Source organism: Ambystoma mexicanum, chromosome 10, assembly GCF_040938575.1.
Source record: "Ambystoma mexicanum isolate Mex_15411 chromosome 10, UKY_AmexF1_1, whole genome shotgun sequence".
Lineage (NCBI taxonomy): Eukaryota > Metazoa > Chordata > Amphibia > Caudata > Ambystomatidae > Ambystoma > Ambystoma mexicanum.
The window spans coordinates 687842932-687866422 of NC_090932.1; the positions used below are offsets into that span (position 1 = coordinate 687842932).

Below are 23491 nucleotides of genomic sequence, written 5' to 3' on the forward strand. Positions count from 1 at the left end.
TAGTCATCTTGAAGTCTTCTCCCAGGATTTCTCATCCTTTGCACCTACTTATCCATTGTCATTTATGCTTTTTCGATAAACTTCTATTGTTGGGTTTCGGGCATATAAAGTAGTCAAGGTGATTGTGTTCCCTGATAGCTCACCCTTTAGCATCAAGGTGGAAGGCCATCTAGATCCCTCCTAATTTGTATGTTATCAATGTATGTATCAGAGTTCAAGATAATTCTCACTCCACATGTTAGTCTGTACTGAGGACCAGAGGCATTGACCAATGGCCTCTCCATGTATCTTGGCTTCCTCGCATTTCTTGTAGTGGGTTTCTTGAATGAACACCCCTGAGAGGCTATGCCTTTTCATTTCTCTCCCTCAGAGTGACCTTTTAGTGGGGGAGTTAAGGCCCTTCACATTGAGAGTGGCGATTATGTTATCAATTTTTTAGACCTTGAAGGTAATATGCAGATAATGAGTGTGTGTGCAGCTTGAGAGAGAGAGAGAGCGGGAGAGAGAGAGAGAGCGGGAGAGAGCGGGAGAGAGCGGGAGAGAGCGGGAGAGAGCGGGAGAGAGCGGGAGAGAGCGAGAGAGAGCGAGAGAGAGCGAGAGAGAGCGAGAGAGAGCGAGAGAGAGCGCGAGAGAGAGCGAGAGAGAGCAACAACTGTGTATTTGTTGTGTGGGTGTTTCATGGTACAACTTTACATCCCCCCAACATTTTAGCCCTAATAAAACAGAACAAGGAACATTCAAAAGTAGTAATCGTCCCATCTTCGGATATGAAGAGGGATGAGAAGAAAAAGACTATTGAGACACCAGGAAGAGTCTAGGCCAGCCCGGCTCGATTCCCCCTGCACAAAGTTTCCCTAGTTATCTTGCAACTGCCAACATCAAATCAGCTTGACTAATCAAAGTCAGTCATTTCTACATAATCCGAGTACCCTTAGGGTATTTCAAAAGTAATAGTTCATCTTCAAAATTGAACGGATCTAGCACTTTGATTTGTTTGACAGGGGATTTTCAAATTTTCTAAATTTGTGAGTGCCCGAAATTCTCATTCTAGTTCCCATCTCTCTGAAAACTTTTAGGAACTTTTATTGGTTCTCTTGACTTTGCCACCTTCTAAAACTAAAAGGTTTGGAGATTTATTTTAGTTCAGGCACAAATACTATGCCCTTCTGTTGTAAGTTCGGGCCATTACAATAAACAACAGTGCATATAAAATACAATGAAGCAGAGCAATCCATGCACACATTCAAATTCATTATACTATATTAAAAGAAACTAAACAAAATATATATGACATAACTATTTTTGTAATTTCAAGGTTAAGTGGTCTCTTTCTATACATTATTTCTGATTTTAACTACTGCACGTAAAAAAGAAAGCAAAGATCAGGCAATTAGTTGGCTGTTAGATCTCAGCAGATAAAAAAGTGCAGATAAACATTTGTTAAAATGCATAGGTCTGAGAGCAAGGTAATTTCAAGCGTTTTCCTGGATCCCTATATGATGGGCAAAAAATCCACAAATGTAACAGGTCTCCTTTTCCAACTGTGGAAAATAAGCAATTACTATTTCTCTCATTGTTCCATTTGGCAGTAACTCATCTTAACCAGAGTAAATTAAAATGCACTCTTGTAATAAAAAAATCTGTTATGTTTGTATTTAGACCATAATTGAGAGCCGTGAATTTGGCCAGATGTAAAAATGATATGCCTTCTATAAAAGGTTTTACCTAGTTCTTTTTCCTCTCTGGTAATTATACTTTTGCTGATCAAATTTTCCTTAATGCGCTTCCTTGTTTAGTGATAACAGAGTGTTCTCGAAAGTACATATCTGTATTAATATTGGGTAAGAAAGTTTTGATATGCAGAAGCCATGGTATTTTTAAATATGTACGCTCAGAGCTTAACATTTGGTTCAAAATTAATTCTGTTAATACTGTTCTTTCATTTGCCCAGCCCCTCAGCCAAAGAAAAATAGGTTCTAGCTGTAAAACATCTACTAAAAAAGGCATGTTTAACTCCACAATTGGAAGTGTAGTTGGGTACCCATTGAGGAAGACCAGCATCCTTGTCAGTAGATGTTTTCCAGTATGCCTAGTGTAGTAATGTCTGCACCATATCTAGACACTGCTTTAGTTTTAACATTTTAAATCTGTATTACAATCTCGTTATGTTGGGCCTTATATCTTTTTTCAAAACGGGAGATAGCGCCTACAGACTGCCTCATTCTAGCTCCTGTTTTAAAAAAATATGTTTATCACCTTTAAAATTTGTTTCCTGCATAGTGGCAAATATCGGTGCCTCTATGGTTACAATGTGTCCCATGTGAATAGCAAATCTTAAATCAAGCTTTCGCATATATTCCGTGTACACGCTGATCAAGCGCTTTAACGACCTGGGTGTCCTTGCCAATAAAATTGTATCATTTGCGTATGCAAGGACCATGTTTATGGCCAATATGAGGAACCTCAGCCCTACATGCATTTAGAGTATCCGATAAAACACTGATATACAAAGAAAAAATGAAGAGGAGCTTGTGCCTCTTTTCACAGGGCACATGGGAGAGCAATGTCCTTTGCTATCCAGCGAGACATGGGCTTCATTATCATAATGTAATTTGGCCATTTGAGCTATTAAATCCACCGGACAATTCAAGGTCCTCAGCAACTGCCATAACTTTGATCTATTTACATAACCGAATGTAGTGATGAGGTCCAGGAATGCCAGGTAAATCTTTTCATTTTTCATGTGTACAGAGTTTGATACAATGAGATACAAGGTTAAAATCTGTTTGCTAGTTCCCAGACTATCTCTAAAACCAAATTTTATTTCACTAAGAATATTATCTTTGTCACACCATTCCCAGAGGCATTGCAAAACACGTCTCCCAAAAATGTCAAATTGGGCATCAAGAAACGATATAGGTCTATATGCAGGTGGAGATTCTTTATTGTCCTTTTTAAAGATAAGATAAATAATGGCTTGATGCCAGATATTGGGAAAAGTGCTTAATGCAATCACATGCTTAGAAATCAATAACAGAAAAGGTGCCTAAAATTCTTCAAGTGATTTCAAAAGGTCTGCAGGTATAACAGCAGGGCCAGGACTCTTCCCAGGAACCTGCTTTCGTAAAGTCACTAATACTTCAGAATGGTTAAATGTAATAAAAAAATGTCTTGCTTCAATAACTCAGTTAGTTCCAATGTATTATCATCCGGGTCAGAGTTTCCCTAAAGGGCTGAAACATGATTAACCCACTGAAGCAAGTAAAGCACAGGGTCTATTAATTTCCCCAGATGCAAGCAAGAGGACATGGTACAGGGGAAATCCCCCACACTCATAAAATGGAAGAGTCCAGAAATGTGACAATTCTCCTGTTTATTAAAACGTTTAAAAACAGGGATCGAGAAGTGGATATCGCATGATTTCCAATGCTCTCTCACTGGTAACAGGCATGTCATGGAGTTTTTAAGGCACAGGGATGTCACAAACAAATGATACATTTCACAAACCTAAGGTGGGATGGTATTAGTTAGTGGGGTAAACTACATATAGCATCTACTCACGGTTAGTGTTTCGATTGGATATATATTATCTGGTGGCTACACCTGCGACCACCTCCTAAAGGTTACAAATACAAGCATGTCAGGCTGGCACATTTCTATTGGTTCTTGCAACAAAGTGTGAACTTGCACGGGCGGTGGGTAGGGATTGGCTGTTGTAAGCCTTTTCAGCCTGGCAAAGCAACCAGCATATGGGCACACTGGAGGTGGGACGAAGGGCGCCAGGGTGCCGCCTGTTCCAATGAGGCTACCACTCTCTGACTCCCCTGGCCACAAGCAAGGACATTCTAGCTTTCAACTTCATGCTTTATTACTTTTGTATCATGTCTTCAGTTTGGTGGGAACAACGGTCTCTGGCTCAAGTGAATGGGCTTTGACTTTCAGGTTCAGATTATGTGTGCAGGGACTAAAAACCTATTTTGCTGCAGGCATTTATAATGATTTTCAGCTTTTACACAGGCAGGTGTCTTATCTCTTCTGCTGATGTGCAACTTTCCCTCCCTCTGCATCCTCGGCAAGAATATGCACAATGTCTGCACTGACAGCCTGGTCTGCATTTCTCAGTAAAATCAGTGTGGCATGCCTCTCCCTGTGTTCTTGGGCCTCTTCAGTGCCTTCCATTCATTTCAATGTGGCTGTGGCTTCCATCTTGATTTATATGGCCAGTCACGTTAGTTGCATTCTGCATCAAGCAAACAGTTATATGTATTCTTGTATGATTGGCAATTCTGCATAAGAGAGTTAAGGTGTTTGTGATCTCAATCTCAGTAATTATAAGCATGTGCTTCGTGTCTAAGAGCAGTGCGGCCTAAGTGTCTGTGTAACTTCGTGCAGGGATGCATGTACTTCATGACTAACGCGCCACATGTGTGTGGTCAGCCAGGTCGCCTCTTCATGATTACTTTGGTGATGTCATCCGGTTATGGTCTGTAGGGCTGCTTCAGTGAGTGGCATCTGTCACCTTGTTGGTATACTGGTGGGGGGGTGGGAGTGGGTAGACACCCCCCCTAAACCACACAGGGTCATATACGTTAGAGGGTGGGGACCATTGCTCTTATGGAGTGATACTTTTGTTATAAGGTCCCGGAATGTTCAGGAGTTCATTTTACCCGCAGCTTGTAAGAGTTCTTTCCATTCTTTTGCTTGAAGTTTGAGTTTACGATTCTTCATTACCTTTTTATATTTGGCCCTGGCACTTTTGATTTTTGCTCTGTCAATAAAATCAGCCTAAGTAATTCTGTTGTTTTGGCTTGCTTGCACTGGCTATTGCACCATTCCAACAGCTGAGGTTTTCTAATATGTCCAATCCGTTTAAAGCTAATTCTGGGATTAGTTCAAAATAGGCAGCAAGAGCTGTAGCTTGAGTACAAAGTGGATCTAAAATAGTAGTTATTGACTGGGAATTTAAGCCAATTATTGCCACATTGAGATTTCTTGATCGGGTAGATTCCCATCTTATTCTTCTTATATATGAGTTGGAAGCTTTATCATCCATACACTTGGTATTCTCTCGAGAGATATGTTGAATTTACCATTTAAGCAATAGGGTTATAGGATGGTGATCACTGAGCAAGTCTTTATCAACCTTGACACCAAGAATAGAGTTCCCATTAGGTACAGAAACACATAAATAGTCTATGGTTGACTTTCCTTGGTGACTATGAAGGTGTATTTTCCGGGATCGTCACTTGGAAATGTTCCATTTACTGGTCATAATCCCCACTGAACTAACCAAGAGTAAAGTTTTAAGCCACTAGCACACACCAGGCTGGTGGATAGTGCAGGGGTGGGTGCCCTGATATTGTTAGATCTTTCAGCAGGTTTTGATAATGTCGTCCACTCTATCCTGCTTTCCCACCTGGTCCTGGCAGGTCTTTCAGGGCCAGTCCTGACACGGTTTACCTCCTTCCTGGCTGATAGGGGTCAATCGTTCCTTTCTTTTCCCCCCTCTCAGTTTAACCTGCAGTGTTCCTCAGGGCTCTGCCTTGTCCCCTATGCTTTTCAACATCTATATTCCGGCTCTTGTTCGTCTTGTCCGCTCCTTCGGCCTCGGTGCTATTCATATGCCGACAACAACCAGATCCTGGTCCCTTTAGATCTTAGCCATGCTGAGGTGTTTTTGCGCCTGTGTAGGTGTCCGACGGCTGTAGGGAGCTGGATGAACAGCAATTGGCTGAAGATGAGTCTCATAGTTCGTAGTTATAACAGTCACTACATACAGTATCAAGCACAGCTGTTCACAACATGATTTTGTAATTTGCAAGTTGTCAGAAATGGTTGGGAGACTAGTGACATATGCTGGGAGTGTTGTCTTAATAAACAGCGCCATACCTCCCCTCGGGGGCCCCATAGTTTATTTTGTTGCCTATACTTGATAAAAGGAATAATCATCAATATTTAAGTCTGTGTTAAGCCCAATTGTCTAGAAGCATAATAATAACAGAAGACTACAAACGAGCCATAAACTTTGAGTAGTTAATTTTATTATTACACCTAGCAATATTCTATGAAGTTATAGTAGCAGTAGATCCACATTGTTCTGCCAAAGGGAAAAGAAGAATTCAAGCAAATAGGTAAGACTGTTGGGTCTGTAATCTGTCGGCTGGATTGTGAATCTTTTTCGTCCAGACTTGTTAATACTTCAAAGTGTTACACAGTGATGACTACTCCCTCACGGGCTCGAGGTTAGGTAGTTTGGTTGTTAGAATGTATTGGGGTATTCAGCAAGGATAACTGCTTTTTGTTCTCGTTTGGAGGGTTCTGCCGCCAACAAGTATAGTCAATCCTGCTACTACATAGTTTGGTGGCCAAACTACAGTCATTACATTTAGTGAGCAACCAATTGCTTCTGGGTAGTTCATGAAAACAGGACAGATATAGAAACTTGGTCTTTCTGTTTAGAGATTCTAAAACCAACTTTGAATTTAAAAGTGTAGCAGTTGTTCCTGGATCGGCAAAAAAAAAAGAAAAAGTGTTTTTTGTTTTATTATCTTCTGTGAGTCTTTACTATGGCCAATTATTTCCATATTGATCCAGTGAGAAACATATTCATAAGGGAGGTGGTTGGTGTACTGCACCTGGATGTAAAGGCTCTACCTTCGACCAGAACTCCTACAAAAGGTGTAGCTTCTGGGGGTAAATGCAAAGTTAACGGAATGTTCCTTTGTTTTTCCCTCGTAATATGGCCTGCACAATTTGCCATGGTTTGGAAGCGAGGTAGATTGATTACTTGGGTTTTAGGGTGCATGTACTTCATTCATAGTTTGTACAAATTTGAAGCTGGGCTAGAATAGCAATTAAAGCCCTATTTCCTGCTTTATTGGCCATTTCACCAACCAACGATGCAGTCTTTATTAGAGCCTAGACGCCGTTCAGTTTGTGGAGGTCCCTTTAAAAACAATGAAACTAAAAATAAACAAAATGTATAACCATCTGTCTGCAAAAATGTCCACTAGGAAAAATGTAGTACTCAAAATGCTGAACTGCATTGCTTAGTCCCTGAGGTGGTCACTTGCCTGAACAATTGTGTGTGACATATATGTGAATTACATTTGAGAGTCACTATAAGCTGTGCTAAGTTGCACAAGTCCAGTGTGCCTATGAAGATGTTGGGCATCTATGAATTCACACTTTATGTGTTGCAGTAAACAACCTTTTATCTGTACCAATGGCCGACAGCTGACCAATAGTAATTACAAAACTTAAAGTAAATTTCTTTGTTCCTTCGTGGCTACATCTATGAAAAACCTTTTTTGTGTGGTGCATTTGTATACTCTATGCCTGGGTTAAAATGTGCTGCCTGAATCGCTTCAGTGTCCACCTGCTGCACTGTACTATTTAAAATACTGTTGTACAGTTCAAGTTGCCATAGTGACTGCTACTATTTTTACTTGCAAATCCCTTGCCTGACCCCCCCGATCACCTGACCTCCCTAGCAAAAATGAACTTGTTGAGCCCTCACCTACGTATATAAAAGTTGCTTTGCCATAAGCTATCCACCCATTGCACTAGAAGGGGTGCCATGATCAATGCTACAAAATGTTCCTTGTAGTGCAACTAGGCACACAATTTCAGAAACGTATATGAATTTGCTCTAAAAAAAGAAAACCTCCGTCATCCCTTACTTCTCACACAACCCCAATACTTGGATCGTAATCGTCCAGACTTTGGTGCATTCTGGTGGCAAGTTAGTTTTATTTTTAAACATATTGTGGTCTTAAAGAAACTGATATGTCTTAGCCTTTGTAAGAACCCCTAATAAGGTGCTGTTGGGAAACAGTCCACATCTGACATATGTTTGATGCTTGTGCACTTTGTGACACATGGTGTTAGGGGTAGGATCAACTGGACTAGACACAGTAGGCCACACAGCGCTATAATACACCCAGACTGGTCCGGAGTTTCAACCCCTAGGGACGTGGTCGGTCAAAAGATGGAGAGCCCTGCCTGCAAAAAGTCTTTCTATAATTGATCCCTGTTCTTAGTACTTGTGGCCACCACCTTGTCCTGGGGTGTTCCTGTGCAGACCAGCTATCCAGAGATGGCACTTGTCCAAAAGGATGAGAACTGCAAACCACCCCTAGGCACGAGGAGTCCTGTAAGCCTAGATGAGGGATTACCCAAACAATCCCAGTGCTGTGCTTCACCTGCCTGACTTGCAAAGCTTGGATGCCCATTAAACACTTGCTGGCAACTTACATCTATAGCTTTTTTTAACCTAGAATTATTTATTTGATTTTTATTTATATAGTGCTATACGCCAAAGATCCTTCGAAAGGTAAGCCCCACCCATGAAACTCACTTGCATGCAGAAACATCATCTGTTTTCTGAGCGATCCTCTTTGCAACGCCAACATTTTACTTCAGACATCCTACCAAGGTTACTTTATGTAGGTCTATGATTTCAAAAGGGGTTTCATTCCTCCTGATACATAAATCATTGTTGTTTTTACCCACATTTAGATAGTCATCTTTGGGAAATTAACAACTCTCTTTGACCGCAAGCCATTATATATTTTGGTTTCACTGAGGGATCACAGAGTCATCCTGTTACCCATGGGACTTTCTCCTCCCAACTGATCCAGGTGATCCTCCCAGCTAATACAAGCCCCAAGGTTAGAATCAGGAAGCATCTGCCTTTCCCTGGCCACGTGGGAGGAGACTTTAGGCAGGGTTACTGTGAGGACTCCATAGGATTCATCACAGTACTTTACTTTTACTTTATTGCATTTATATTGCGCATCAATAACCCGAAGGCGTGAGGGCGCAGACAAAACAAACAACATAAATACATATAAGCGCCAGTGACATGATAAAATCCGGATGAGTTACGTCATAGAAATCACCAGCCAGTGGTAGCCATAAATCAAATATTCGACATACAAAGTCATCATCTAAACAGTAGTCAGTGGAAAAAGGAAAAACAGGAAGAATTCCCTGAAAAGATCTAAATTTAAAGAACCAAATTGCAGTTTGAGGTCCCTTTGGGCAAATATTTGCATCGTCTGAGAAAAACAGGTAAAGTGCCAACCCCACAGCGCACTAAAATACAATCACTATTGGGTTGTGAGCACCAATCACTCAGGTCTATCCTCCGAATGATTATTGAGTCAGTAAGTCTGACCACCCCTGGACCTGTTCTCTGGCACAGCCAGGCAAGAACATTGTTGCGCAGAGCTAGTCTCTTTTTCTTTGGTTTTCGGAATGTTAGATATGATGAAGTTTCTCTGGTCCATTACAAAGTCATAGGAGTTTGAGTCCTTTATCATTGGCATTTGGGACTTTCTTAGTTGTAGGTTTCGTAGAGATATCCTCTTAAGTTTGGGATTCATGACTATAGACTGTTTAACCTCTTTATAGCCAGCGTTCGACTCATGTAGTGATGCAGATGGAACAGTTTGCTGTAATGAGTCTACACTGAGGATTTTTGCCTTTTTGCTGCATGCCACAGTTGGTCCAATGGAGCCCACAGACTCCTTCCGACAGGAGTCAGTTTGAGTGGATTGATCTATCATTTCCCTTTGTATGAGGGTTTGACAGGCGGTATTCACCTTGGATGTCTGTGGCAAAACACTGGCACTAGAGGGCAAGTGTGTCTGGGAGGAAATATTCACTTACAGTATTAATTACTTCAAAAAACTGCTTAAAAGTTGTCTCAGTGCCTCTCCATATAATGAAAATGACATTGATGTAACGTCTATAAAATCTCAAATGTTGCTGTCAGCGTGGCTCATCGATGATGAAATGGTGTCCCAAAGATTCCGCTACCCAGCAGGTCTTCATCAGATGGATCTCCAAAATGTTTACAGGATGCCCCGGCCTCTTCTATATTAGTGCTCAGCACCAGGCGCGGCCCTAAGGTATCCAGGTTTCCCTCTCTTTGTTGCTTGTTTGTTGCCTCTTTTTCTAGGGCAGCCCTTATCTCCAAATTTAGGGTGGTGGGTAGACTCAGGCCGCTTGAAGTGCCACTTTAACACTTGAATTTTCCAATGTCAGAGACTGAGTGGCATCTTTTTTTAAACAGGGGGCTACTTTAGTTCTTGTAACCAGTTTCTAAACCATCGCTGGCATGTTTGGAGTTGTTTTTTGGCTTTTGTGGTTCTCTCTCCACCCCTTCTGTAGATGTAGAATTATTAGTGACTTTCATTTTTCGAGGGTCCGACGAGGGAATCTGACATTTTTCAATTTTAGAGATCTCACGAGGGGCACTGGTGTTTGAGTGCCAGTCCTGCGCTGTAACTGATGTTTCTTGTATTGCAGCCCTAGGAGCTCCATTGTCTCTGGCAGATAGGCTGTTGAGAGTGGTATGGTCCGTGGGAGCTCTGAGATCTAATATTGGGCTCCCGCTGTCAGCTGACAAAAGGGCAGAATCCGCTGCATCGTTCATCAAGTTTAAACGTACCTGCCATTTTGTGCGTTCATGGAACCCGGCTTCCTGCACGGGTTCAATGGGGATGTTGCTCGCCTTACGGCTCTTAGTTCAATCATGGGGGACACTCGGCGAACACTCTGCGACGCTCCACGTCTGGAGTTAATGTTTTGTAGGTTTAGCCAAATGGAAAGTGTAGACAGACTTTCCAAGCCCAGCAGCCAAAACCGGGATCCTTGCACAATGCAAAACACTCTCAAAACACTCTGCAAATGACGCCTGTGCACATGCTTGTCTCCTCTCCAGATCACCCTACTCTCCTTCCCCAGATGAGCTTCCATGTCAATAGTTTTGCCTCATAAGTAACGGTTATGCTATTTAAATTTCTTGTGATTTGCAATTTTTTTTTTCACTGAAGTTAAGCTTGATATTGTTGAGGCATGTGACGCATAATATTAACTATTTCTGACACGACACAGAAAAATCCTTACCCGTTTCACTTTGTCCATTGCAAAAGAGAAGGCATTAGTGTTGTTTTCGTCTTGTACAGCAAGCAGAATTCCATTGAATACCACAGGGCGAAAGGAAAATGTGGCTGTTAGTGTCCACGCTGTCGAATTTTCTCCATCTTTCTTGCTTGATGGGAATGCTGCAAGAGGCACAGAAAAAGAACAAGTGACCAAATGTATATGTGATGTCTTCTTACACATATCTGGCTCATCTCTCCCTACCTATCCTGTTTGTCGCATCCATATTCCCCTTTCAGACAATGTAGTCTTCACTTGGCTCCTCTGGAGCAATGCACTTGGCATTCCCAGAATTACTATTCTGCAGTTTGTGTTGTGAGAGAAATTAAACCTACTCCTGGGCAATGAAGGTTAACATGTGTTAAGGGGTCACTTGAGCACATCTCAACTCCATAACACAGCCATACATTACAATCTTGTACATTTCTATAGCAAACCTGCCTTCAAGTAAATGGCACTTTTGAACTTACTCTTAACTTTCTGCGCAAGTCTTTCATGTGCAAGGCTTAATGGTGCATCATGCATGCAAAAATTCACGAACATATTACCTCTCTGTTTTACCTATTAGTTTATGTCTTAGCATATTTGTGGTTTATATGTTCTCTTTCTCCATTCCCTTTCCTTTTCCCTTCCATAGCAAAATACATTCTGAAAAACCATAACCAGGACACAATATGTCACCTAGGCGCTCTAAGACTACTAAGTGGTGATTTAACACAGTACACAAACTTTGAAGCATAACACAGAGAACAAGGTGCAGTAGTGGAAAACACATTTCTCATTTTTCATACATACTTTATGTATCCGCTCTGGGGTGAGAAAGCGCTATACAAGCAACTAGAAAAAAGTCAGTATCAGTCAAGGAATGGTTTGTCCAATTATTAGGGGACTTGTTGACCACATGTCAACTGACAGCAGTTTCCTCAGATGGACTCCTCTAGATCGCCAATGTTACACATCACCTGTGGACTCCCACACGGTTCCAACCTCTCCCCAGTGATCTTTAATCTATACATGGAGCTGCTGGGAGCCCTCCTAGCCACACACAACATCCACATCCACCAATACGCTGACAACACACAATCAACTCCATCAAGGGCATCCATAGGCTCAAAACCTGCCTCTCACTGATGCAGTCTTGGATGTCTAGTGCATACTTGAAGCTCAACCCATCCAAGACTGAATTCCTACTACTCACCAACAATACTGAACACCCAGACATACAGACCTGGCCGTCAACCATGAACTCTGAGGGCTTCATACCTGAGCTCACCTCCTGTGCCAAGTTCCTAGGGTTGCACAAACACCTCTCCTTCAAGACACGCATAGCTAAGAAAACTCAGACAGCTTGGTATCAGCTCTCCCTCCTACAAATCGCTAAGACCTTCCTCCCTCTGGACAGTTTTAGATCCACTGTTCAAGCCCTGGTCCTATACCACCAGGATAGGGGCAATGCAGTCCTTAAAGGCCACCTGCCGTCCTCCCTTGTGCCCCTGAGTAGTGTCCTACATGCAGCTGCATGCCTCATCAAGGGTCTACTACGCAGATATGACCACGTCATCCCGGCCTTCATCGACCTTCACTGGCTCCCACTGCAAGCACAAATCACCGTCAAGTCTTGCTGCATCATCTATAAGGCGGTCGCCCTCAAGTCACCCAGCTATCTTGCAAAGGAACTCAGCATCTCCGGCAGACAGCGCAACACCAGAAGCCAGGACATGTGCAGACTTGAAATCAACTGCTTCAAAAAGGAAAGGAACAGAAAACAAGCCTCCTCAACCTACGACCGAAGACTATGGAACCTCCTCCTCGTCAGTATCAGACTTGCCCCCTGCTCCTATAATTCAGAAAAGAACGCAAGACACACCTCTTCAAGGAATCACTCCGCCTCAACACCTAGGCCATCACCTGACTTCTAGATGCCACCTGCCCCTCTGCTCCCCGCCACCTGATACAGCTGAACCCCTTCTCTGTGCCTATCTCTATCCCACACCCCGCTCTTTATCTGTTCTGTTGCTACTCTGAAAAGCGCTTCATTATGCATCTGTACTGTTTTATACCTCTGTAAAGCGCTCCGTTGCTTCTCAAAGTCAGGTCTGCGCTTAATAAATACCATAATACTAATAATAATTATTATTATAATAATATCCCAGGACACCACCAATTCTTTTCTAACAAACAAATGCATACTGGAACATGCAGATTTGATTAACCTCATATGGACACACTGGATGCAGACAACTAATACCAATGATTTATAAAGGTTAAGGCCAGGGCTTGCAGTCATCTGGTCACCATATCCATCAGTAGCCCAGATACCCACAACTCAGGATTTTAAACCAATGGTACGAAAATAATGGTACTACATCAATAGGTACAAAAACTCACACACAAAAAACAGTTCCATGTCATAAAATCGCGGCAAAAATGGCCGTGAATACAAAATATTACGGCAGAAATGCTGTTCCACAATCATGTAAAGGATGCAGGGGACAACCCTGCAACCCCCGGACCCATTATACCATTTAAGGGGAGAGGGGGACACCCCCGCAAACCCTGCTCCCCTTAAATGGTATAATGGGGTACACCTTTACGAGGTCAAACCATGGCATTTTTGCCCCAATTTTTTTTATCGGTGACATTTTTGCAGCGATTTTATTACCGGATACCCAAAAAACGGTATCCAGTGATTCCCTCGAATATCAAAGCATCGAAAAAAAATACATCGAAAAAATGCATTTTTTTGTTGGTAAGGGTTTTTTTATTAAAATGGTTTTTAAGGAGTAAAAAAACAAGGGTTGGGGGTTTCAATGCATTTTTTTTTTTTAGGCTTTTGCATTCGATGCTTTGTATGTTGAGGCTATCACTAGGAACCACAAAAAACAGATTTGAAAACAGGAAAGGAAACAGTTCAGAATTGAATAAAAAAAACTGAAATAAATTAAACTGTAGTTTTGCACCGTTACATCGGGTACTGAAAATGTCAATAATGATGTAAAGACATGAATCCATCCTGATGGCTATACCGTCCGGGAGTGTCAAGGAATATCCAGAGGAATGTAGTTTTAAGATTACAAATTCAATACCTCGCCGGGTTTAAAGCTATTCTTGGCCTAGGCACAAAGGAGGCCATTTTCTAGTTCCAGCAGTATTCAGCAGCGGGAACCTGCATGGTTGCACTTTGACATGCACAGGTTCCCGCCGCTGAATTTTGGTCATGCGCTGCTGATGCAAATGTGCAGGCCAGAAGGGGGCGTACAAGCAGGTATGCCGCCTTTGCCATGCACTTTTGCACTTCGCCATGCAAACGAGGCTGCGTTAACAGCGGATCCCTATGGAGCCTGCCTGCTTTTTTGCTACTGCAAAAAGCCACAGCACTCCATAGGGATCCCCAGCATTTGTGCTTGCATGAAAATGCATGAAGGAGCAAATGCTGGAGTATTTTGGTATCACGTTGTTTCATTGACAGTAATTACCTTAATGGTTATTTACTACAAAGTAATAACTTAGAAATGTCTTCTAAAAATATTGGTTTTTGTGGCTAAGAGGTAAAAAGGGGGGCAGGAACCCTCGGGTAGGGTCAGTAATGAAGGGAACTGTGGGGGGGTCGAGGGGTGCAATTAAAAACAGAAAAAGGTGAAGAAACATTTCGAATGTAATTACTTCGTAGTACATTACCACTAAGTAATTACCGCCGGCGAACCGTATTTGTATGGTGGAGAGGAAGCTGATCTCTGCCATACAAATTGAGGAAAACGCAGCCTACCAGTAATGCAATGCGTAAATGCCCGACTCAAAGCTTTCATGCATTGCATTTAAGATACGCGCGTAGCGGAAAATGAGCCAAAAAATGGATAAACTGTATCTGTACTGTTGATGGAATATAGTAAGTAAGCCATTGGCCTTTAACCTCTGACTCTCCAGATGTTTTGCACTACCACTCCCATCAACCCTATCCAGCAGAGTAAACCATATCCGGCAGGTCGCAGACCCAAACAGTAAGCAATACCTTTTGGTAATCTGAAGAAAATATCTCTTCACACATTCCTATTATTGGTGGACAGTATTCTAAAACCACATTTGGTTTGCTCGAGTGTCTGTATTCAGGCTCTGCTGCTTAAGCATTGGATTAGTAAAACACCATCCATTCCAAGCAAGAAACTCACACAAGCCCTTATCAGACCAAGTAAAATACCAGTCAGGCCTGGCTGGACCAGAGCAATGCCACTCCTCCTGACGTGTGATTCGCTAGGAAATGAGCTCCTCAAAGGAATGCAGATTGCCCAGATATGAGCAGGGCGGCCAGCACAGGTGAAAGCGAAATGCTTAGAAACACAGGTGGCACATGCATGGTACAAGACAGGGTGAGGAACTATGAGTAACCTCCGAATTCCACTTCACACAGAATCCGAATTTCCGGCATTTAGAAATAAAAAATAAACAGTGTTTATAATTTACTGGAAGTTGCTGCTTCCCTTTCAGCCTTTGTACCAATAATGCTTAAACTGTGATTCTATTTTTAATCTGTTTTTTTTTTTAATGGTGGACAATCATGTTTTAGCTTAGGGTGGGTTTCTGGGGCATGGGCTTCGGCTAAAGAGGGGGTGGGAGGGTTTGTAATGTGGCTAGCAAACAGTACTGAGGCTTTCTCCCAGCTCGTGCCTAGTTCCAGGCTGCCAAGCCCACAGGGTTTGAGAAGGGAAGGCTGTTGGAGAAGAGAAAGGACGCCAAGGGCAGGGGTGTTGCTAGGTCTGGAAAAGATCTGGGCCTGCACTAATGCTGGGATTGTCGGGACTCAGGGCTAGCTAGCCTTACGGTTGTAGACCCTGAGATTCTATCCGGTGCTACAACCAAAAGATCAGGGGCTATAGCCCCCTATGCCACCACCCTAGCAACGCCTCTGGCCACGGTAGTGGTGGTCACGAGTGATCCTGTCTGGGCACTTTGCAAAATAAAACGGACCTCAGTCCTGCTACACTGTGGTCCCTTCATTACAGCAGTGGCACGAGTGGCCCATGTATGCAGAGACCCCGGTAGGAGGAAGCAACAAATAGAATGCACTGGCATTGAGGCCAGCAAGTCCAACCCTGTATCAATGCTGAGGCAAGGAAAGGTAATTCTGGCAAGCGGGTGGGGATGTTAGCGAGGGGCAACAACATATTTAAGAGGCTAAAGAGATTACCAGAACAATTTAACGTCAAACACACAGGCCCACTCTGAAGGAACGGCGAGCAGGGAGAAAGTTATAGTTGCTGTGACAACGCTGAGTGCAGCGGCACACACAGGTGTGGTGAGAAAGTAAGATCAGAGAGGAATACACAATCAGTAAAAGGAGAAGATGCTTGGAGGAGGATAATGAGATTAATATAGTATTTGAATACTCCCGGGCTGAGCTTAAACGTGAAGACGCGTACACACTAGTTACTAATGATTCGTTCCTGTGTGAATGGAGTCTGGCATGAGCGGAAGAAAGGCTGATAACTCCCAACGGGCTAAGGTCCAATTTAGTGGCTAATGTTCATGAAGGATATTTGGGTCGTAGTCTGACCAACAGGAGGTTAAAGGAATGGTATAGCGGTCTGGTAGCGTTCTAAAACACACAGTGTGCATGCCTGAAGTCTGTGGCCAGTGGCCATGGCAGAAAGCAAAGGGCACTGGCGTGTAAAAAACTATACTCTAACAAAAGGTCTGCTAGTGTTCTAAAATATACAGTGGCCAGAGACGAAGCTCGTGCCCACTGGCCATGGCTAGTGGTCTGGTACTGTTGTAAAATATACAATGTCCACTGTATATCACGCCCACTCGTCCGTGCCCACTCTTTACTTTAAAACACTACTGCGTTTTTGGCCATGGCCAGTGATTCCCCTTCCCCCCGACCTCACTGTATATGTCCCATTGACTATTGCAATAACCTTTTTTCCCATAGCCATGGGTATACCCAGGTTATTCCTGAGGGTATTTGTAGTACAAACGATATATGTACCCGTGGGTATTGCTGTTTTATACCCTCGGTTATCAGGAAAACAGTGAAACAAAAATGCTTCCCTGCCCTCCCAGACCCTCACTTAGTGCCCCTCTCATGTGTGCCTGCTCCTCCCACTCTCCTCGTGGCCTCCTCACCTCTCCTGCCCTCTCTCATTCCCCCCACAACTCTTGTCGTTTCTGTGATGCAGTTTCAGTTGAAATGTCAAGTAGCCGCTGTTATACCCCAGGTTATACTTGAGGGTATGTGAAAAATGTTTGGGCCTCATGTTGCAAGCTGGTCACTAGCCCCTCCGCCCCCCTCCAACTCCCGAATTTGACTTGCTGTTGTAAGGAACTCATGGTGCCAACAGTAAAGACAGACACAAGTGATCACAGTTCAAGGGTGTTTAATAAACTGTATGCAGGTTGGAAAAACGCCTAATCTGAACCTAAATCTAAGATGGGAGCAAGTGTCCACCATCAAATGAAAATAAGGCAGTCCTAGTGGTGTTGTGTCAAACAAAAAAGGCCTATACTAAGAAACCTATTGCCAAACCTTACAACTAGTATAAAAAAGAGTGTGGGCTGGTTTTCAAGAAATGAAAGAAGTATTCACAAATAATATGTCAGGATGCAGTAGCTTGGTTCTCCCTTCCCCATGATTTGAGCACGAGGTAAGGTGGGATCTTGGAGCATAGAACACACTCGACCTTCCCCAGCACAAGTCGACAGTTCTGTTCCAGTGTCAAGAGCCTCGATGGCCAAGTCTTGTTTCTCTTTAAAGTCTCTTGCCTTCGAGGGCCTGACGTATTCAAATAAAAAAACAAAAAGTTCATACAACAACTGAAAGTTTGTGTCCTGCTTTCACTTACGGTGAGGATTCTTCACCCCTGTGTACCTCTCTTCCGGGCACTGACCCCTGTTTCTCGTGACATTGGGTGATAGATTTTCACCCCCTAGATCTCCCTCTTCCAGGCTTGGAACCGAAACCACTTCCTATCGATATCAGGACCTCGGTGGTTGCGTCTCCCGGTTCCGAGGGCCTGATAGGTCTTTCAAATATCAAAACAACAAACAAATAAAAAGTTCTGTTCTACATATTTCTCAGGTGATGGTTTCACCCCTAGGTCCCCCTCTTCTGGACATAGACCCCGTCTCTGCTTTCAGCCTCCCTCCACCGGGTTCATTATGGCTTTTCCTTCCTTCACAAACCTTAATGACTTTTTAAACAGTTCCAGTGGACATCCCTCGGCCGGGTTCACTCTTGTCAACTTCGCACAGTTCTTAGGTCAAAGCCTTTCGACTGTACAGCGATTTTGCTTAACATCCTGTATGACCACTTTGACCTGGCTCTCGTATGGCCTTCTGGTATTTGTAGTTTCACTCAGACGGGGATCGACCAGAGTCTCTCAAGTTAGCAACCACATGGTGCCAGTTCCCTCCACAGCTGGTCTCCCCTCAACACTTTTACAGTTCTTTGAACTTTGTTCAACTTGCCACTTTGCGTCTTTCATTCACCACAGCCCAGCTCTCATCGGCTCTTATCGGCTCTCCCCTCGACTCACCAGCTGTGATATACCGCTTGGCTTTCCTTGTAATTGGACTCAAGGCCATTGCCACGTTAGCAGGAGTTTCCCTAGCTCCCACTTATCAGCGTGTACCATTGACATCTGCTGCAGCATACTTGGGCTATTGTCCTCGACCTTATAATTCTTTCAGCTGAGGGATTGCAGGGTGTTGTTGAAGAGGGCAAGATCCTCCTTGTCAGCCTCTCAATGTTTGCTGCCTTTCTCCTCCTCTTGAACTGCCGGGTCTGGATAGCTGTCTCTTTGTGCAGTCTGCCTCGCTCATACTGTGCTCTCTTGCTCCACCTGTTATCCCTGTGGAGAAGGGAAAGGGCCGTCAGGTATGTGTGATTCTGATCAATTGCCTGACTTTGCCTGACCCTTTATTGGGACATGTCAGGTAAACAGTTCTGGTGTTAGTCCGTTCTCTGGTGTGTCGTGGGAAAGTGTTCATGTCAGAAAAGGGGAGGGGAAGATTGTCGGATTGTTCTACAGAATAGGACGGGGAAACGATGCTATTTGGGATTACAACCCTCGTATTAGAGGGGTTTTTGGTGATCTCGGAAAGGTGGGTTTCGGAGGGGTTTGAAAATTAGTAGAAGGGTTTATAAGGCAAACAGGAATTAGCAGAATTATTAGTATGAAAGGAAAAAGGGGGAATTGTGGGATTGGTAGTGTTTTGTTTGGGAAGACAGGGAGCATGGGGAATAGTGACTAGAGGGGCCTGGAAAGAATGCACGGCAGTATGCTGGTAGGAAACAGAAAAACAGGGATTCTGGGAGGTGCAGTGTTGAAGTGCAACAGAGTTTGGGGTCCTAGGATATTTACCAGATATGGACAGGACGTCGGATTGGGACAGGAGAGGTCTAAATGGAGGAAGAGAGGTAGATGTAGTACAGTTTACAAAGATTTCAGTGATCTCGCCCTCCTCTCCTTCTTCTCCGATACAATACTGCGTCTCCACTGGGTTATTCTCCTGAGCATAACCCGGGGCTCCCCTACCCAGGTGATCTATTCTTGCTCTTTCGGTCCCAGGGTTGGGATCGGACTGTGTCGACCCTTCTTTGGCCACCTGAATAAGGGTTTCTTGAGGTTCACTTGGGAGAATACCCTCAGGTTTCTCAAAGTGTCCTCTTACCCCCGCCACACCTTTAGCCTGATGGTATTTGCATGTTTCTGACCTGCAAATGGCTTTTTTCTGCGTTTTATGTACCAATGTCCTAAGGATATAACCTGGGGTATAATCTTAGGTATCTCTTACATCAAGAAAAAGAAGATGGTGGCAGATTCCTCAACAACAGTCAAGGATGCACGCCTACATTTTACACACCAACCAAAATCCACAAAAAACCTGGAAAACAACCCAGGGTGACCCATAGTCTCAGGTCGGGGTGAGGATCAGTTTTGGAGCCCATCACATTTGTGGACACCTTCCTAAATCAATGAGCATCTAGACTGAAACACATCTAAGCGACACCACACACACAGTATCCAAACATTTGAACATATTGACTTTGGCCCTAACACATAACTACTGGTGACAATGGATATAAAATCATTGTATACACGCATTCCATAAAATGCAGCCATTGAATGTATCAGGGAACAGCTTAACAATTACAATTTACAGACAAGGATACCAAACAGTTCCATTGTGGAACTGCAGTCCTTAGCTCTTTGCAAAAACATCTTCAAATTCAATTCACAGTTTTAACAACAGATTAAGGGAACAGCAACAGGGGCAGCATTTGCTCCAAGCTTAGGCATTCTATTCATGGCAGAATATGAGTCCAAATATGTATTGCCAGATATCAATCCCTTCAAGGCCCAGAAGCCATACTGTTGGAGATACATAGATGATAACGTCTTCATATGGGATGGACCAGAAGAACGATTCAAATCTTTCCACACCTGGCTCAATGGTTGTGATCAGAACATTCAATTTACCATGGAATACAACAGGTCAGAAATTAATTTTCTCGACCTAGTGATTAAACATCACAATGAGAAATTGGAATGCAGTCTGTTCCAGAAAAGTAGTGAAAGGAACACCTCTCCACACTACACTGGTAATCACCTGATCCACACAAAAGACAACTTACCCTATGGAAAATATTTAATAATCAGGCATAATTGTACATCGCTGGAAGATTTTTATAAACATGCAGAAAAACTAGATGGGAGACTCCAAGCTCGAAGCTACCCCAAAAAACTAATTTAAAGATCTAAAATACAGGCAAGATTTACAGACAGAGAGGCACACCTAACTCCCAAGAACCGGAGCGCGGATGAATACAACCGACGAATGATCTGTGTCATTACACATGGCCCCCACACCTTTCAAGTAAAGAAACCTATACACAAATACTGGTCACTGGCTCAACTAAATATACATGATGAGCCATTACCTAGGTTTGCCTTCAGAAGGGCAAAAAACTTGAAAGACCATCCAGTCCACTCTTGGTTCACTATGAAGACACCACATACAGGCCTGTGGAACCTGCGAGCAGTGACTGGACATTTCCCATGTGGCAATTGTAACGTCTGTAAGTTCACCAAGAAAATTCAATCCGTCACTATAGGTGAAAGGATATGGACACTGCATAGCCTAAAAAACCGTAAAACGACCCAGGTAGTGCATTGAGTGCCCATTTGGATTATGTTATGTGGGACAGACGATAAGGTCCATACACATCCAAATATCCAAACACAGATTGAAAATTCGATGTAAGAAGGCAACGGCACCCTTAGTCAATCATTACATTGAATTTCAACATTCACCTGATGACCTACTATGGTGGGTCTTAGATATTGTCAAAGGGGTACCCAACCCTCACAGAAGCTTGTTTACAGAAGAAGAACAGTTGGATCCACAGATTGGACACATTCAACCATGGATTTAATTAAGAGTTCATACCAATAGCATAAGTATTCAAGTACAAGTAACCCTCTGAAATGAGTGAGTCATCTATGTACCCAGTTAGGTAACCTGAGAGGAGAACTCCACATAGTGTCCACCATGAACTTCCTCTTAAGCATTCTATCCATAAATATGCTTAAATAATGAGGTTGATAACACCCTTATTTACTTATATCTGATTCAATATGATTGTTCCTGTGCCTTGTAGTTTGGATACGACAGTGGTTTGGGCAGATGCACTGTGACAATATTAGAATTCGGCGCATAGGCATTCCATTGAGTGTGCGCACTGGGCATGCACCGGGACGTAAACGATCACGTACCTCCTGGGCTGATTAGTGACAGTTATTCCGAGGCCTGAGCTGCCCTGCACACATAACTTTTTTGACCCCCCCCCCCATCCCCGAGTGTGGTAGAATATCTGAACTTGGATTGCTCACGTGGGTCACCGTGACTACGACACTGCTCTCAACAAAATTCTTGCACTTCCTCGGCGGACGTGAAGACGTAGACAAAACTACTACAATGGCAGTCATTTCTGACTGGTTTCCATAGTTACTTGTGCAACACTGACCCACCTTCGTAACAACCCAACACACGAGACTGAGATCCCTGCCTCTCGACTCTTAGTAAGTTGACCAAGTGAACATGAGCACTTGCCGACCTTGGGACTGCATGTAGATGGCTCGCCCAAATCCGCAGAGGACCTAACAACTAAACTTTTTTGTCCTGCAGGCGTCAAAAGTACAGACTCGATCGCGAGCAGAAACAAAACTAATCAGGAAGGAGAAACGACCAGGCCTAGCCGTACATGAGGACCAGAATGGGCAGGTACGTAGAAAGATTATTGTGCGCCGAAATAAGGGTGGTGTTCTGTCAAGGAATTAGTATATACCCTCAATGTAGCAGACCCTACATGTCCATGCATGCCAACCCACTTCACACTCAGGCGTTCATCGATAGATAGGCAAGACAGGGGCACAGAGTGTGGAGTGGGGAAGCACTTTATCAACAAATCAGACACAGGGTCTGACACATGAGTTGGGTGATCTAAACTAAAAGCACTAGTCCAATCACAAACTTTTGTAATTGGCTTTCCTTGGTTTTTCCCATCTCGTTCCCGGCGACTAGGTGTCCTTTCACTATAAACACAAACGGGATCCCTTTCCACCAGGGACCTCGAGTAGATTGATTGACTTGAAGTCGGCCATACTATTGCTGTTGGGGACTTGGGACGACAGCGGACACCTGGAGTATCCCAGCTTACTCTAACAAGGCTAAGTGATGAGAAGGGATATTTTAAGGCCTTTTCAAGATACATTGGGCCTCATTACACGGAAGGCGGTGAGCCATGGCGCTATTAGTGCCATGGCTCATGCCGGTAAAATACCGGCACCGCCTTGGCGGAAAGGGGATTTACCGCCCCATTCCAAGGTTGGAGGGGCGGTAAATCCCCCTTCCGCCATTGCCCTTCCCCATTCCCATTTCTGCCCCATAGTGCTCTATGGGAATGGGGAAGGCACTAATTACGGCACCGCAAATTTGCGGTGCCGTAATTAGCTCCGAGGTCCCTTAGCGGGTTGGTTTTTAACGCCTGCAAAAAGCAGGTGTTAAAGCACCAACCCGCTAAGAGACCTCGCAGTAAGGCGGTAATGGTTAACGGTCACCGTTACCATTAACGGTGGCCGTTAACCATTACCGCCTTCCGTGTAATGAGGCCCATTGTGTTAACTACTGTGGTTAGAAGCACTAAAGCACACACACACATTTTCCAGGGTCTACAACCACGCCCTGAAGAAGACGTACAGATGCCACATTGACCGTCAAAGCATATTGAACTTGAGAGTCCACCTTCACAGACCGGATCCCTCAACCTCATTGAGTGGTGATACTCTATACACCCACACATCGGCATACCCTTTGGAATCGTAACAAATTAAGAAATCCCATGTGTACATTGTAATCAATTTATATAAAAGGGCGGAGACAGATCCTCCTGTTCCTTTGCTTGGTTTTCATGATGAACTTATGTGAATTAATTTCACGTTTGTCTTTTTGGATCTTCTTGAAATATTAACCAACAAATACA

At 43.5% G+C, this 23491-nt stretch overlaps 1 protein-coding gene across 1 annotated transcript in view; it reads right to left on the reverse strand.

Moving 5' to 3' along the window:
- The window catches only part of LOC138491650 (vitamin K-dependent protein S-like), a 313966-nt gene that overhangs the window by 80942 nt on the left and 209533 nt on the right, over nt 1-23491 (reverse strand). Inside the window, exon 6 of the mRNA XM_069618286.1 lies at nt 10918-11075. Coding sequence (XP_069474387.1) covers nt 10918-11075 — 158 coding nt within the window. The remainder of the gene's footprint in view (nt 1-10917; nt 11076-23491) is intronic.